This window comes from Sorex araneus, chromosome 5 (assembly GCF_027595985.1).
Source record: "Sorex araneus isolate mSorAra2 chromosome 5, mSorAra2.pri, whole genome shotgun sequence".
NCBI classification, from domain to species: domain Eukaryota; kingdom Metazoa; phylum Chordata; class Mammalia; order Eulipotyphla; family Soricidae; genus Sorex; species Sorex araneus.
In genome coordinates, this window is record NC_073306.1 from 190,714,209 (window position 1) to 190,732,350 (window position 18,142).

Below are 18,142 nucleotides of genomic sequence, written 5' to 3' on the forward strand. Positions count from 1 at the left end.
GCATAATCATTCACAGTCTACCTTCTAGACCCCAGTTATTATCCAAGGTTTGCTTATTTATTTATTTATTTATTTATTCATTCATTCATTTATTTATATCCACGGTTTATACTTTGCTCTGTGAAAATACACAAATCATTATTTTTTTCTCTCACATCAGTTTCTCTAACAACTAAATTAGGAGTTTAGTGTAAGTGATTTATTTTGTACATAGCATGGTTAACATAGTGGAACCAGAATAGTGTAATGGAAAGTTTGGCTATGGATTAGAATAAATGTGGTCTTCATCCTACCTTTGAAAAACTGTCTTAAGCTATTTTTCTTTTTTAAGCTCTGAGTTGAGGTTTCCGATCAAGAGACTTAGGAATATAAGTAACCTGAAGATAAAAATGTTTAATAGTTTTAATGCACTTCTATTAAACGCTAACTTTTCTATCACCACCACCATCTGGTCAAGAGTGCCTATTGCCTTTCCCTCTGTTGCAAAGAAGGACAAGGATAGAATTACTGATAACAGAATTACTGATAACAAAAATTACTGATAACAAAGAAATCAGACATTTGACAGATGACTATCAAGCAAAATATTAGACTATATCTTGTGATAGTTATTGCATACACTGTCATCACTGTCACTGTCATCCCATTGCTCATCGATTTGTTCGAGTGGGCACCAGTAACGTCTCTCATTGAGAGACTTATTGTTACTGTTTTTGGCATATCCAATACACACGGGTAGCGTGCCATACAAAAGAAAATAAATTAGGGATTATTTTAATAGGGTAAGTACAGTAATTTTATGAATGTAAATGCAAGATATTACAAAGTTTTGCTTGAACACAAATTACTTGAACACAAAGGCTTGTCTGTTACAGTGTTTTTGAAAGGAGACCAATATATAGATGTAGGAGAATGTTTGTACTTAGTGATAAAACTGCCTGTAAGAATGCAATTCATTCAATTTGTGCCATAAGCAAAGATGTGACCATCCACTGCTGGTCAGCAGAAAGTTTTTTTGCTGATGATAAGGAGTTTTCTGCCCCTGCCACCAGTAATGTATTATACTGTTACAAATCAATTTCTAATTAGGTTCCACATAATATGTTCATGTCCTCCAATGTCAGTGCCACACTCTAGCTGCTGAAAATACTTGAATGCAAAGACTCACGGATATGTCTTGAAGAAAATCCATGTTGATTGCATCTTAAATAGCACAGTAATTCAAGAATTTTATTAGGATCAAATGTGAAACTTATTCAAAGATTAGAATCTCAAAGTATCTGGGTAAACGTCAAACACGACAACAGGTTTTAACTGTATTCAAAGGGTTTTTATTTTCTGAAAAAATATAAAATTTTGTATCTTACACTACAAAAGACATGTACACAAACCAAATTCACACAGAGATTCAAAGAGGTGAAATAGAGAAATAGTAATCCTCCCTTTAATTGATGCTAAGGCAGGAACTTGAAATATTCTAGTGCTTATCAGAGAGTAAAATATGTTGTTCAGGTGCTCTGACCTGCCTGGAACTAAGAGATTTTAATAAACATACAGGAGATGAATGAATCTCACTTTCAGTATCACACCATCTATGTGAACTTTATGCATTTTGAAATAATTAATTATAAAGCTAGCAGTTTAAAGGATTCACAGATATGTCTGTTTGTTTTGTTTGGGGGCCACATCCAGCATGTTCTGGGACAACTTCTGACTCTGTGCTGAGGAATTACTCCTGGCGAGACTTGGGGTGCCATATGGGATGTTGGGGATGGACCCCATAAAAGGCAAGTGCTCCACCTACTGTACTATTGTTCTGGCCCAGGATTCACAAGTATGTTGGCCACTGAAGCTTCTGCTGTTAACATATCCCAGTATCAATAAATATGATATTTTTTGCCAACTTCAATTTTTGTCATAACCATTTAGAGAGAACAAATGGCATTTGATTCTAATTTTTAAAGGCAAAAGAAGAGAAAGGATTGCTGCCTTGTAAGAAATAACTGCATGGTCATCCTAAATAAGAATAACCAATCATTTATGTGTAAAATGATAAAAATGATATTTCATAAGTCATCAAGAAAATAAAGGATTTATCAATTTATCTTTGACCTATTACTATTTAACAGCATAAAAGATTAGTATTCAGCTATGCTACAGAGATGAAAATGATGCCTTATTCTGTTTATTAATACCAAATAAAACTAGCATTTGATTGTTATCATCTTATTGTACACCTACTTTTTATTTATTTTGTTTTGAGGTTAAGCATCTGGCAGGACATAAGCAATGACAATTTACTATAATAATTAGCTTTCATTTTCCCCTATTTTTAAATAGAACAAAACAAGAAAAGAATCTTATTCTACTATGCAACACCATACTTCTAATAAAAGTCTACATTTGTCTCAAATAGCATTTTCATTCAATGCACAATCACAGCCCAAAATTTCTCCCACAGGTAAATATATCTTTTTGTGCTTATAAGATCCCACTTTAAATGGAAGAAAAAAGTTTAAAAAACAAACTTAATTCTCACCTAGTGATTAAGTAGCAGACATGCAACACCTAAGTGTTCAAATGATATTATTTTTTGAAACTTGAGAGTGAAACTATCTCTCATCATTGCATATTAACAAAAGCATTTACAATTGGAGTTAACAATGATTTGTATGATTTTGGCAACTTGAAAACTAATAATGCTGGTCATACTTAAGTTTAGATAGAATATAATTTTTACAAGTAATCCTACAACTTTTGAACACTGACTTGGTGATTGAAATGCAAGAAATAAAAGAACATGCACATTCATTTTTTTCAAAGTGGGGAAATAAAAAAGCTTCACAATTTTACAAACAGTTCATACATTTCAATGTCTAAGAATAATTTATTATATGCCATTTTTACATGTGAGCAAATGATCAGATTAGGAAACAAATTATTATTGTTTAAAATAGTAATTGAGTGACTTCAACAAGTATCAGGTAACTTGAAAATTGATTCTTGCTTATACTTCTTTTCCAAAATTCGACACTGAAAAAAATTGCATCCCTGAAAGTTCTACAATGCCAATAACAGTTTATTTTTTCTACAATTCTACCTAATCTGCTAAGATTACTGTCTTTGTTTTCTAGTCATTTTATAGGGGAAAGAATGACCCAAACTGATTAAAAAAAATAACACAATCAGGATTTGTCTAACCTTGCCCTTGATTATTGCTTCACTATATTTCAAGAGAGACACTTCTTGTTCTATTTCTTACATTAATAGATGAGACTGGTACTTCCCAATTGGTGACCTATCCAATGGTGAACAAATATTTTAGAAATATTTTTCTAAAAAAATGAATTTTTTTTATTGCAGAAGAGAATGCAAGTAATTTGAGGACCTTTCTATCATTTATAAAATTGCATTGGCATTCCTTAGAAATTTTCAAGAAGAGTAAGATATGGCTGAAGCTTTGCATGTATTTAACTTTCATCTCATCTACTTCCAGGACTGCAAAGTTACAAATTAAATTTAATACAAATTGATTTAAAATATTCTTTTGTGGAAAAAATATATCATGCAGATTCAAATTCCATTCATTAGATAAAGTTTATCTTGATCTCCCAATCATTGTTGCCATCTTGAAATTTCTCAATTATTATTTTATCACATAAATTCAGTTGTCCATGTAAATTTTAATAATGTATAATACAACCTTCAATTATAAGGTGCAAAGTGAATTAATTTTATATGTACTGACATTAATAAATGAATCTTTAATAATGGTGGTTCTTATTTATACTTGATTTTAACAAGATAATGCAAAATTATTCCTCTTTCTCTGAAAATTTGACTAAACTTGATAATGTGTGAAGTATACATAGTTTGTTTATGATCCATGATAGAGTATAGTCCTAATATGAATTTTAGCCCTAACCAAATAAAGTTGAAATTTATTTGGAATCTTTTTTTTTCATTATTACAAGTTCTTTAGAAAAGTTTGTTCATTTCTTATACTAATGGTGGACAGAATTGAATTTTTTCCCAAAAAATCTTATTTTGAATGTATAAGCATTCAATAAAACAGGTGTTTGGAAAGGAAAAAAGTATATATAATGCACTTATATTTCTTATGGATTCATAAATTTGCAATTATGGCTATAAATTTAAAAACACTGTGCTACTCGATCGTACATCGTTCTGTGACTTCTGTAAAGTGCAGTAATGAAAAAATGTGGTTAATTCACCAAGAAACTCAATTTGTTCACTTTTTTCTAATAAAGTGTACAATATGTACTGTTACTACTAGTTTTTACCAATTGTGAACATATAGGGCATACTTAATATATTCCTTATTATGGTCCATTAGGTAATTATTTGTGTTCGTTCATCAAAATTAAATCAACTCCATGTGCATGAATACAAGATGAAATTACCTAATGAGTATATAGCAATCAACAAATTAAACTTGTTAAGTCTTGAGACAGCTCATTTTGGAGGAAAAATGCATTTTACACACACACAGCACACACGCACCCACAACCACACATACACATTTGTCATCATTTCATTGCTGCCTTAGTATCAAATTTGTAGAGCTGAGCCACAGGGGAAATGGTTACAAAGGATTAACACTTAAGGGTAATGCTTAGTGCTATGTGCCTGGATTTAACAACATTAACAGAAACCTGCACAGTTAAATCCTCCTACATCCTGCTGAAAATGTGCCCTTCGGTGTCAACTTTTCTTGACAAGATATTTTCTGGGACTCAGAAAGGTGAAATTTCTTACAAGGGTGCAAGATTAATGGCTAGAAGAACTGCATTGTCACAGATATCACAAAGTGTTTTTAAAAAGCCAAAGGGGATTTAATCTTATAGACATTTCCTGTTAGTGAATAAAGAGATTTAGTAGCTTTTGGACACATGAGAGGAAGAAAAGACACAAGCTTATGTTAAATTTTACTGCTTCTCTACTTTTTCTATTCATATTATACTTTGGAACATTTGCTCCTGTATGTTGCTAAAATTAAAACAGTATTAAAGATGCAAACAGAATGGCAATGCACACATGTGCAAGCTCAAACACACAATTCAAAATGTAAATTGATGGCTGGGTATACAGTAATTTATACAGCATATACACATTTATTACCTAATAGTTTCAAGAAGAGCAACTAGACGTAAATTTTATAACACAGAAAAATAAATATACACCCTGTATTGTACTTGTCCTTATCAAGCAACATGTTTTTACACTAATTTCTTTTACTTAATGCTGTGTAACAGCATTTTAAATTACAAAAGCAGATATCTATTGAGAAATTATCTAACCATATTGCTCTTCAATACACTTACGTAGACAATTTAGACTTGAAGTAAACCAGTAAACCGCAGCTTTTGTTAGCCCACGCATGGCTGTAAAACTTCTGTCAAGTAGATTCTTGGAAGTTTTGAAAGGGGTTGCATAATTCAGTCTATAAAGGTGCTACAGATAATAATATATTTCATGTATAAAATTGTGTGGAAGTGCTGTGAAGGATTTTGTTGATGTAACACAAGATAATGCTTAGCTGCAAGTTCTCATTCCACACAAGTTCTAATTTCTTCATAAAAAATGAAGATACTGAGAGAAAGATGAGATTTTAGTAAAACACTGATTACAAATTCTGTGGTTGAAACAAATGCACTTCTCAAGTTTAGAAATCACTGAATTTTTCCCTATCCCCCCCTCCCTCTTTTGTTAAAATAAATCTCAGGGCTGTTTACAAAGTGCAGAATCATCCACTTGATGAAGTTATATTAAAATGAAGTTACAATGGCACCATTCCATTTACCAGCTGCACCTTCATTTCTTGAAGGCTGTTCATGATCTTCTTCTGGTGACCGACAAGAGTCACTCCAAGTCGCCTCAAATCCCTGCATGAAGAAAGCACACATTGGATGTATGTATTGATTCAATTGGCAGCAACCTCAATATTTCACGCTGGCACAGAGGTAAATGTTTTGCAAAAGCTAATTAGATTACAGTCCCAATTTAGCCATCCAAGGTCCAATTTTCAAAGGCAGGGTCCAAAGTTGTACCATGAAAATCTGCTTGCAGTTAAATCAATATTATAGCATATAGTGAAATAGCATGTTTGTCCTTTAACGACATCATTATTTTGATGGCTTAGAATAGTCAGGATTCACAGATTAATGCGAATTAATACTGAAAGGATACAATTTCATTGAACAGTTTTGAAAATGTGGACCTACAAAATGCACAAGCACTTTAATTTTTGCTAAAAGAAGTAAGCTTAATATATGCTTTAAATATCTCACATTTAAGTAGATGAAGAACAAATTCTTCAAGTGACAGAAGATTATTTTATATAGCCACATCTTTAGGTGATAATCATCATTATACTGTTTTTATAATACTTTCAGATATTTTGATTTTTACTGTAACCCAATATATCAGAGCTTTCTTCCTTTAACAAATAACATATGTTCCATTGGCATTTGGAGTATTCTGAAGATTACACGCAAACAAAATAATTTGAATCATGATAATATCTATTTGCTTCTTGTAAGCAGATTTTTTAAAAAATAAAATATACATACAAATGTTTAGAGCTCTAAACTAATATCAGATTTTGGAAATCAAGGTTATTCCCATAGTTTAAAAATATTATTCGTAAATTAAGTTCTATATGTACACATATATATGTTATATGGATAATATAATATATATGTATAATATGTACATATATGTATATATGCATATATATACAGTGATTTTGGTATATTTGGCAAATTCAAAATAGAAAAGCTGTTTGTCAAGTTAGATCAGTATTTCTGCATATAGAGAAATATTATGTTTGTCCTTTATGACATAATTATTTTGATCATTATTAATCTCAAGTTAGATTTTGTTAATACCTATTTTATTAAGCTAGTTTAGCATTTAATAAGTGGGTTTATTTCAAATTGCAATAAGATTTAGAGTTATATAGAATTATGTTAGAATGTAAAATTGTAATTTTTAAAACAAATAATTAGCAGAACATATAAATTAAATAAATGGTTACTAGACTCTAAGTGCATTAACATTGAAAATAATTTTTATTAATATAATATCTTAGACTTATTTTTCCATTTTGTTTCTTTTTGATTTCTTTTTGGAGTTTTAGCCCACAGAATGTAGCTAAAAAAAGAAACTGATATTTATGGTGAACCATTTCTTCCTAAGAGGGTGACTGTTAAACTTTAAGTTTAGAAATTATTGTGGCTACAAGACACTAGAGTGCAATATGAAAATACAGTTATGGCTGCAATCAAAGATAGTCATCAGCAAAACTTAAAAGACCAATAAAATTTCAATTTGAAATAAAATCACTTGTTTTTGTTTTTCGGAGGTGTAAAGTGTGCTATGAAATAGCTAGTAACAAACTAATGCAACAAGCTTGAATTATACATTATATCATTTGAGTTGAATCAGGCTTTTCTCAGTATTTTCCCTACTAACATTACAGGCTGCCTAATTCTTGGCTATGAAGTGCTAGCTATGCAAGATAGGAGAGCAAGCATGCTGACCACTACAGGCAAAATATCAAAAGCACTGCTTCCTGCTAACCTGTTATAACAAGTCAGTATCCTCACACACTGCCAAATGTCCCCTGCGATGGTAAATCTTTAGCCCTGGGTGAGAATCATCACACTAAATTCCAAAACAAGAGTTAACAATGAAAATGTCATCTTCAAATATGCTGGAAAAATATATATTGCTGTATGCAGTTGTTTGTTATTGCCTCTTATGAATGAAGAAACAAAGGCTTAGAGAATTTAAATCACCTGTGCAGATAACACTGCTAGAGGTAATGAACCGGGTGTTAAACCAATAACCTGATACCATAGTCAATACTCTTCATTTACCATTTTTCTGAGTTATAATTTTGAACCAAGTTTGAAAGTCATGATGTAATATATGCATACTTAGATTGCACCATTCACATGAATAGCCCAATTATGTTTTTTTAAAAACAGTAATTGAAATTTATTCTAAAACACCAAAGAAGAATAATTTATAGACATCTACTGAAATATTATGGAACCTTGTTATTAAATATAAAAAAATCCTTAATTTGATGCAGGTGTGCGTGTGTATGCTTGTGTTTTCCATAATCCAAATCTTGGGTTGTTTTGTGTAAGTGATAAAATCAAATCATAAGTTTTGCTTATTTTAATTTTTACTGTATTATCTTTTTATGGCATTGCATATAAATATAATCTATATGAAAATAGTTTGACACAAAAATAATCTAGTTTAATGCTTTGGAAATTTAATTTTTTGATGTCTTTAATGTAATAAAAATAAAATTTTGGATGGAGGAATTGAAGTTGAGTAATTCAATTATAAAGTTTATGTCAATAGAACAATAACATCTTTATTTCACATATTTTATGCATTTAAATTTTAAGTTAAAAATTTAAAATGGTCTTTGTGTACTAAGAATAATATTTTATTTGAAGGTATACCTATAATCTGATTTTTCCCTATGATGTATTTTGGATATCAGGCCACCAAACTTCTCTTTTCCCCCTATTTTCCTCTTTCATTCTCAATTCCATTTTCCAACCTATCCCCCAATTTTCCTGTCTACTCCTCTTTCCATTGGCAAAAAAAGATTTATGAAGGCACAATAATGTTTTTTACATAGGCTACATTATAAATTATGTTTTTAGTAAAATAATCTTTTAAAAAATATACCTATCATTTCAAAAGCTGAAAAATTAACATTCAGATCTAAAAAAATAGCATAATTATAAGGCAATGATTCCTGAAAAATATTGTGAATTGTAATCAATTTTACTCAAGGCCATTTTACTCATTGAACTTTTAACCTTAGAAAATTTTATAATTAAAGTTTGAGTGTGTAACTGTACAAATATATTATTCTATCATAACCACGTGTAATCTTAAGTAACACCCAAAGCCAATTATAATGATGATAAACTGTAGTTCAGCATAGGCTTATGAATTTTAACATGATGAGATCAGTATTATTACAAAAATTTTTTTTGGACTTGTTAACAAAGCATGATTAGTTTTAGAAAAGCTAAAAAATATAATGGGTTGCAATTACTGTGATTACATTCCAGCATTTAAAAAATGTTACTCCATAATATTAAGCAGTGGAAAACACTGATATTATTATGTCAGAATGGCAGTATAAAAAATAGAGAAGAGCTAGAGGTGCCTAGCTGATGTTGGTGCCAACTCTTGATTATTCAGGATAAAATCCAGATAAGTAGATCAGTATGTGCCTGATTCATACTTCTCCCTTCTCCTTTACACACCTTTAAGACATATTGCTGTCATTTAGCCTCATCAACACTGTCTTTATAGGAAGAGGGAGAAGAACAAATTAATCAATATTCACTACATTTAAGCATTTTATTCCCTTTGTCATAGTTTTATCAAGAGGATGTATGACGGGGATGCTGTTGCTATGGTTCACTGATAATCACTTACATAACTTTAATTTGATATATTTTTATCTGGAAGACAGAATTCAACAATTGCTTAGCCATGGTTCTCAACGAATAAAACATTGTGAGGATTAGCAGTTTTAGCTCCATTCTGTAGAACTCAGAAGAGTAAGAACCCCTATGTGTACTTTTGATATACAATACACTTATTTCATAAGAAATTTATTTGACTTAGTGTATACCAATGTAAGCTCTGGATTTGAAAACTTTCATTTCATCAGGTGAAGACTCCATTTCCCTAAATGATATCAACAGGAGCCTCTTCACCTTATACACAACAGGTATATTTAAATTTTTTGAATTTTGCTCATACTTAGAATAATCAAAAGTTGACAGTACTGGTCTGATGAACAATTTGAAAAGAAGCTGCAATATTCCTCTTAATTCAGATCTTTGGATTGAATTTGCAACTCACCTCCAGCTCACAATTCCCCCTGCCGACAATAACTCATTGCACTTACACACCATAGTAAGATGGCACCATGACTGCCACACAATTGTTCTCATATTAATACTGTTCACAGAATAGCAAGGTGTAGGCACAGAGAATAGTAGACAAATATCTAAAGTTGAAAACAACTTTAAGTGAACATGCTTTGACTTGAAGAGATCTCAAATTTTCATTTCCTATCACATTTAGCATATGCATGTACTGGCAAAAAAAAAAACCCATACAGAAACAAATAAATTTAAATTTTTATGAGGGAAATTTCCACAAAATATATGATTCTGAAAGTTTAAATTCTTTAGTCACTCTTTTCTAAATAATACACAATAATAACTTTGGTGGCATAGATCATATTTAGAAAAATTTAAATATAGGGCACTTTGACCATTTGCTTTATATTAGTCAAAATTAACTTTTTATTTTATGCATTTATAAATATAATCTATTTCTCAGTGTCTGGCAATGACATTTGTGATACTAAGTCATTGTTATAATATAATAATTCTCTTAATGGTATTATTTAGATACTGGTAAAATCATGTGTAGAAACCATTGTTGAAATGTTTCATGACTCTTTCAGATTTTTTGTAATCTCACGTTTCTTTGTCATGAGTCCCTAATAATGACTGCCTTTTTTAAATTGGGGCAAAATGGGAAGGCAAAGCAGACAACCATTTGGATGTGGGACTCCCAAGTAGTGCTCAGGAGACCAAGGGACTTCTCCCAGTGATTCTCCACTAGCTGGGCAGATTGGTGATTCAATGAAGGAACCCAAGTTTCTGAGGCTGCTCAGAGCTTACAGTGCCTGAGATTCCAGGGGCCACACACCCAGGTACTGCTGGAAGCTTCCAGGACTGTACTCAGCAATGTTCAGGGGATTATATGGTGCTGGAGATAAAACCCAGGTCTAGAGCATGTACGGTCTTAACCCCTGTACTATCTCTCTGCCCTCCCCACCCCATTTCCAAGTAACCATTTTAAAAGATATTCCTGGATAAACAAATAACTCATTATTTCCTATGATGTGTTATCATGACATTTTGATAACTCTGTTCTTACCGAATTGGAGAGATGCGGTTATAAAGAAGAATCAAACAAGAGTGCAAATTTAAAGGTGCTAGAGTCTCCATGAAATCAGTTTCATTGGAATTAAGGTTTGCTGATGTATTCCCATTTTGGAATGCATTATTTTGGACTCCAAGTATCTGAAGCAATTAATTGACAAATTGAAACCAACGTTCTCTAAACAGAAGATGTCAGTATGCCTCCTAATTTCTTTGACCCATTTGATGAGAGTAAAAAAACTGAAATAAGATCTTAAAAGAAGCAAAAATCTACTAAAGTAATATACAAAAAGATTGAAGCGAGGAGAGAAAAATTGAGTAGACTAAAGGTACCAGAAAACAGAAATGAACCGGACCACTATGTAGGTGGGGAGAAGAATAAAACTAGAGGATATAAATTTTATATCTTAGTAGTTGTGCTAGTTAATAAAAAAAGAGACATTGTTTAATGCAAATAATTTTATTATATATTTACAAGAAATCTGACATTGGGTAGAAGAAATACCTACAGTATCATTTTAATATAAAATGACAAATGATTTTAATAAATTAAAATGACCATTTGTACTGGAAAATTAAATAGCAATCATGTAAAAATAGTTTTAAATTATCAGTAAAATTTTTCAGTTTACTATTTTAGATACAGCATAAATAATCTCAGTATGTAAAGAAATAATGGAAAGCCAATGTGCCATTAAGTTGAGATGATTTGGTGATGATGGGAAGGTTTACTAAATGAAGAAAGCTATCTGAGTCGTGATTTTAGGTCCTTTTAGTTACAGATAAGAAAGAAGAGAAATCCTGAGACTATGACATTAATTGGTGATATATGATGGTACCCTGTTACCTTTTGTGTGGATGAGTCATGAATTCAATGAATCAAATGTCAGAATAGTAGAACTGGTGAGAGTCAATTGTTCGGTGTTTGTACCATGTGAAGTAATGGAATAAGGATTGTGGTTTAGTGCTTTAAATTATTCTACCAAGTTCAAATCCTTACAACAATATTTTAACCTTTGAATTTGTAGGGAATTTGAAATAAGTTATCATATATTCACAGGTTAAAACATTATGAATGTTAATGTGATCTAGATGGAACCACTGTAACAACAGTTAATCTTCACAAGTAACAAATATTAGGCTAAAATAATTACACACACAGAGTATATAATAAAATACAATTAACTTACAACTTTAAAGAATTTCATATTTAACTCTAGCAATTTTATTTAATAAGGTTTGATAAATTTTATCTTAAACGTGCAAACAGAAAAGGGCACAATTGGTTCCACTGAGATTGTACCAAATAACAAACCAGAGGCAGGATCTGATATACCCTTGGATTGCAAGAATATAAGGTGCACCACTTAGAGATTCAATAAGATCCCTGCCTGGGAGGCTGTATGGAAGATATTGTTAACTCGATATTCATCATAGCCCAAATTTTGTCATAATGTAGGACTGGCCACACCAATTGTGCTTACAGTTTGTTTTGTATTTACATTCAAATAACATAGGTACCAGTATAAAAACTTTGTTAAGAAAACATCTTTTCCACAAACACAAAATACCAGTATTTTGCCAAGGAGCTATTATTCCGATTATTCAAATGTTATTTGTTTGGATCAAAGATGCAAAGATACTGGCCAACAAGTAGCATTAACCATGCAGTTGTTAACAATACAAGCTTAAAAAGAAGTGGCGTCTTTTGAAAGTTGCCACACAGAGGAAAAGGTTAACGGATTTCCCTTGACCTCATCCAGATTGGTTACTGAACAGTTTTTCTTGCCCAGCAATTATGTAAAAATTATCAAAAAAAATTACTCACTCCAAGGTCACCTGAGCCACAGCGTCCATTGAACTGTATCCATTTTCCATGAAAATTTCTGTATACCGGCCCATTTTGATTGCTTCAAGCCATTCACCTACTGATCTGTAAGCCCCAGATCCCAGTGAACCATGTTCTGCCAATAAATTAGACACTCTACAACACACAAAATAAAAACATTAAGTAAAACATTTTAGCATTTTAAAGTAAAAATAGTCTCTTGTATTTCATTTTCTAGACAATGAATTCATAAGTTTACTTATGCAGGGAAATGCACAAATGCTAACATGGAAAATACAATTCAAAATAACATAAAATCTGTTCAGATATTTTTCTCTGAAAAATAAATGAGATGAGTACTTAAAATGAATTAAGTAAGTTTTCAACAATTCAAAACATTGATTGAAATTTTTACGTAATGATTTAAATGTGTTTATTGTTACTTAAAAATGTTATACAGAAAAAATGTTAAATGTAAAAAGGTAGGCTATGAAAATTTGTGTGAAGTCAATTGTTTCTGATTCTTTCTATAGACTCTCATACTTAGTTAAGTAATTTACTAGAAAGAACATAATTTATTCTTTGTTTAATGATTTTAAATAGAAAAAATACTAATTTATGTAGGCTATGAAGAACATGGGAAACAAAATACTTCAATTGCATAAGAACATCAGATAGAATCAATACAATCATGATAAGCTCTAAATGACATGAAGTTCACATTCTATGGACAATAATAATATGATGGTAATTATATTCACATTTGGAAATGCATTCTAAGGAAATAAGTTAAAATGACAACTGTACATGTGCACATTATTTTTTAATAGGAGTAAAAATAAAATGTCATTTATATGTTCATTAATGAGAGTTTTTGTAAAGAAATTTCAATGATTGAATACAAGACACAGAGCTTTCTCTTTACTTCTGTTCGTTGCACTGTCTCCCATCCTCTTTACAATTCATCTAATTTTCGTGTAGTTTCTTCAAAAACAATTGAAAGAAATTGGTGTGGAAGAAATTAAACTCATCTCTATTTTTTAAAAATACCTGCTTGAGTCTTTTAAATATGCATAAACTGCTATATAATTTCATATTTCAAACAGACTATTCTCCAATGTGTCCAAAATCAGTTCTTATCCAATTCCCTCTTTATCTTTAAAATATAAAGATACAAGAGCCTTCCTTTACTTTATTCATTTTCCCTCCACTATTTATCACAATGCAAACTTTCTATACGACCTACAAAATATTACATGTCTGAGTGGTGTTTTCTGACTTCTTTGTCACCATTTTAGCTCAAGACATCATGTTCTCTTAATTTCACAACTATTTCAGTCTCCTAATCCTTCTCTCATTCCTCACTCCAAAAGAAAATTTTAAAAATAATTTTTATTCTTTTATTATTCTCCCCTAAGCATGAGTTACTCAGTCCTGCCTACTCAACATGTAGTCTCCAGAATGACATATAGAAGACACATGTTGTATGAATAATGAATGCATTGTAGCAATTTACAGTCATTAAGTAATGGAGTCAAATACTTGCTGGAGAAAAAAATATAGGAAGAAACTGAGAGTAAGATCTTGAAATTGAGATTGTGGAGAGTTTCAATATCAAAGCTTAAATAATGTTGGTAGAAAGGAGAATAGAGGTTACGAAAAGGACAAGAAAATAACTAAAGGATAAAATAAAATGAACTCTTTTGAATCAGTAATTATAGATGACTGAACAAAGATGAGCACACACAATGGCATGGTCTAAACTGCTTAAAAACAGAAAGCACAAGCTAAATTTTGTGCACTGCATACAAAAAAGCACAGTAAATTTTTAAAAACTTAGAAATGGTTCTCAGGGTATCATGATGGAACTGATAAAATTAATAAAATTTAGAGTGTAAAGGATCTTTCTGTAATTTTCTTTCCTAATGTCAATTTATGATAACAACCTAACTTAAATGAGAAAACTGCTTTACATTTTATATAATAACTAACTTAAAAGCAGATGTTTTAGGAATAACATAAAGAAACAGTTAAGGAAATAAAATTCTCCAGTTGCTACTGTAAAAACTTAATGATGCCTACAGAGTTTGAAAATTCATTTGTATTTAAAAATGACTTTTTACCTTGTAAACAAAAGTCATGTCAGAATCGTAGAACTTATGTGACTTTATCAACAAATTGCATCTCATTAGTTCTTGCTAATAGGCAACAAATTTATTTACCAGAGTGACACTTTTTCTTGTAAAACAGACAGTGTCTCAACATAATAGAAATAGCAATTTGTAAATTTACCAGTACAGGATTCATCCTATGTATTATTTCAGATAATAGTTTATGATTCTGCAAGTTAAAGGGAAAACTGCTTTACAAATATGAAACGTTATCTAAATGCATTTATGTGCTTTCAGGAAAAAATTTAGATGCCTCATTTGCTCACATTTTTTAATATAAGACAATTCATTATCAGTTTTAAATCCTGCAGAAAATTGGTTAAGCAAATACCTATGTAAAACAGGATGAGTCAAGTCCCTATAGGAGTTACCAATGCTCATAAGATATAAGGGATATTAAAATACTTTCTAAGGGAAAGGGGAGCAATTATTATTAAATATTTCTGGTTCAAATATATTAGGCTTACCTGGCTTTTCCCTATGGTATTCTAACACTTTTTAAAAAAATCCAATATGTAATACCTTATCTGGACTATAGTTAAGAGTTTTCTCAAAGAGACATGATAAACTACTGGAATAGATATAAATGCTATCTTGTTGTTTGTTTCTGGGCCACACCCAATGATGCTCAAAGATGACTCCAGATGTTGCACTCAGGAATTGTCCTGTAGATACTCTGGGGACCAGAAGAGAAGCAGGGGAACGAACCTGGGTTGGTCACATGCAAGGCTAACACCTTGTCTGCTGTACTGTTTCCAGTCCCCAAACCTTTAAGTATAATTTGAACTTCTACATTTCAGTCCTATAAGAGAGTTATATATTCATAACTGCATCCAAATAAAATAGGTCATATATATTAAGATATTAACATAAATGAAATATAATTTAATGGATATACTAGGGGCTGGAACGTGGCTGACTCATGTTTGATTCCTCCAACCCTCTTAGAGAGCCTGGCTGGCTACCAAGAGTATCTTGCCTGCACAGCAGAGCCTGGCAAGCTACCCCTGGCGTATTCAATATGCCAAAAACAGTGACAACAAATCTCACAATGGAGACATTATTTGTGCCCGCTTGAGCAAATTGATAAGCAACGGGATGACGGTGACAGTGACAGGATATTAACTAACATCACATTTATAGAATCAATGTGATTCTATTCAGGAAAATCTCTCAGGTCTGGACTTGTACCTGCTTGATGCATTAACCAGCGTCTTCAAGCTACTTGGGTTACGGATCAGCTTGTCCAACATGTTGACGATTTCATCAAACTTGGGCCTGCTATTTCGGTCCTTCTGCCAGCAATCCAGCATTAACTGATAGAGAGCAGCAGGACAGTCCATAGGGCTCGGCAGACGGTAGCCTTCCTCGACTGCTTTAATCACCTGGGTAAAGTAAAACAGAAACAGTTCTCAAAACCATCAATTTAGCGCTGGAGTGATAGCACAGTGGGTAGGGCATTTGCCTTGCACGCAGCAGACTGGGGTTCGATTCCCAGCATCCCATCTGGTCCCCCAAGCACCACTAGGAATAATTCCTGAGTGCAGAGCCAGGAATATCTCCTGTGCATTGCCTGGTGTGACCCCCCACACCAAAGGAAAAGGGCAAAAACCATCAATTTAGTATAGAATAGCCTGAGAATGTTCCCACTGTCTAATTTTTGTCTTTTCTTACAGTAACAACAGGGATCACTACCATTAAAATCTTTGATTGCTTTTATTTGCCTTGTGATAAAACAACAAAATACATAAGTATTTCACAATATAAAAGTAGGTTATTTATAAAAATCATTATTAAAATAGTTGTGAATAAATTTTACCTAAAATCCTGATATAAAATAAATCATAAAGTTGACATAAGATAAATAGCATATGTTGTAGTTAGTCTTGCATTCTGGAACCATGTACAGATAAAATTTACTGTTGATTTTTCTGAAATTTAATGTCTTTAATAAAAAAATAGGTGCAGAACCACTTTTTTCTTAAGATAGTAGAACTGCAATTTTACTTTAAAAGAGACTTTTAGATAGTAAATGATGGACGAGTCAAAGGCTAAATTAGCATAACTGTCTCATGTATCATTTAAGAATGCCAAGGTCTGGCTGTTTATTATCTACTGCATTCTGTCAGGCTTTTGGAAGCACTCAAGTAGCAAAGGAATTAGCAATTTTAAATGTAAGCACACACAGAAGCATTGTCTAATTGTTACATTGTTTCATCATATACATTGTTAATATTGCTGCTAAAATCAAAATGTCTAACCTCAGAAGTCAAATAAATGTGCTACTGAAAATAATGTTTTATTCCATTTTTTAAATTCAAATGTTTAAATGATATGAACTTAGTAATAACTACTATATTTCTCAAAATGCTTGCATTAAGTTTCCCCGGTTCAGTAGAATCTTTTACACCATACTAGTCCTAATTTTACGTTATTCTTTTATTTTCATATTTGTGGTGCTAGAGCTTCACACATGCAAGGTTAGCACCCTACTACTTCAGCTCCATTCCTGGCCTTAGGAAGTAGGGGTTTTGGAGGGGAGGGTGTTTGGTTTGTTTCTTTCTAGTGCTGGAATCAAACCCAGAATTTTACACATTCTCTGTCTCTGCCTCTGATCTCCATCCCTGACCCAAGTCACCCGAATCCTTCTGTTTTGAGGCCACACATGGTGTTGCTCAGGGTCACTCCTGATGGTTGTTGGCCAACAGTAGTACCAGAGATCAAACCTGGACCTCCCTCATGCACATCATATGCACCAGTTCTTTGACTATATCCCCTGCCCCAAAGGAGGTAGTTTTAATAATAATGTAACTTGCAGTACATACATGAACTTAACATTATAGTTGAAACCAACTGTGTTCTCCTTACCTGTGACTCTAAATTATAATAGCTCTTGACTTCACACATGCTTGCCTGAGAAACACAAATGCATTTTTATTCTATAGTAACTCTATTGTTCTCCTTCCTGTTGTTTTTTTTTATTTTTGTTTTGTTTTCCTATTTGGACCACACCAGTGCTTAAGGCTTATTCATGGTCCTATGCTCAGGGATCACTCCTGGCAGTGCTCTGGGGACCATATGTTGCACTGGAGAGCGAACCCAAGTCTGCT

At 32.0% G+C, this 18,142-nt stretch overlaps 1 protein-coding gene across 8 annotated transcripts in view; it reads right to left on the reverse strand.

Moving 5' to 3' along the window:
• Nucleotides 1-1,308: 1,308 nt before the first annotated feature.
• EPHA5 (EPH receptor A5) overlaps nt 1,309-18,142 on the reverse strand; it is a 325,775-nt gene continuing 308,941 nt past the window's right edge. For 6 of the 8 annotated variants that reach the window (XM_055139427.1, XM_055139429.1, XM_055139426.1 and 3 more), the window contains 3 exons: nt 16,224-16,417; nt 12,862-13,017; nt 1,309-5,906 (listed from right to left, as the gene is read on the reverse strand). In XM_055139427.1, the coding sequence (XP_054995402.1) occupies nt 5,801-5,906; nt 12,862-13,017; nt 16,224-16,417 (456 nt within the window). In that variant the 3' untranslated portion in view covers nt 1,309-5,800. Of the gene's footprint in view, nt 5,907-7,649; nt 7,690-12,040; nt 13,018-16,223; nt 16,418-18,142 lie in introns of those variants that run through there. The other 2 variants (XM_055139431.1, XM_055139433.1) reach the window with 2 other exon arrangements.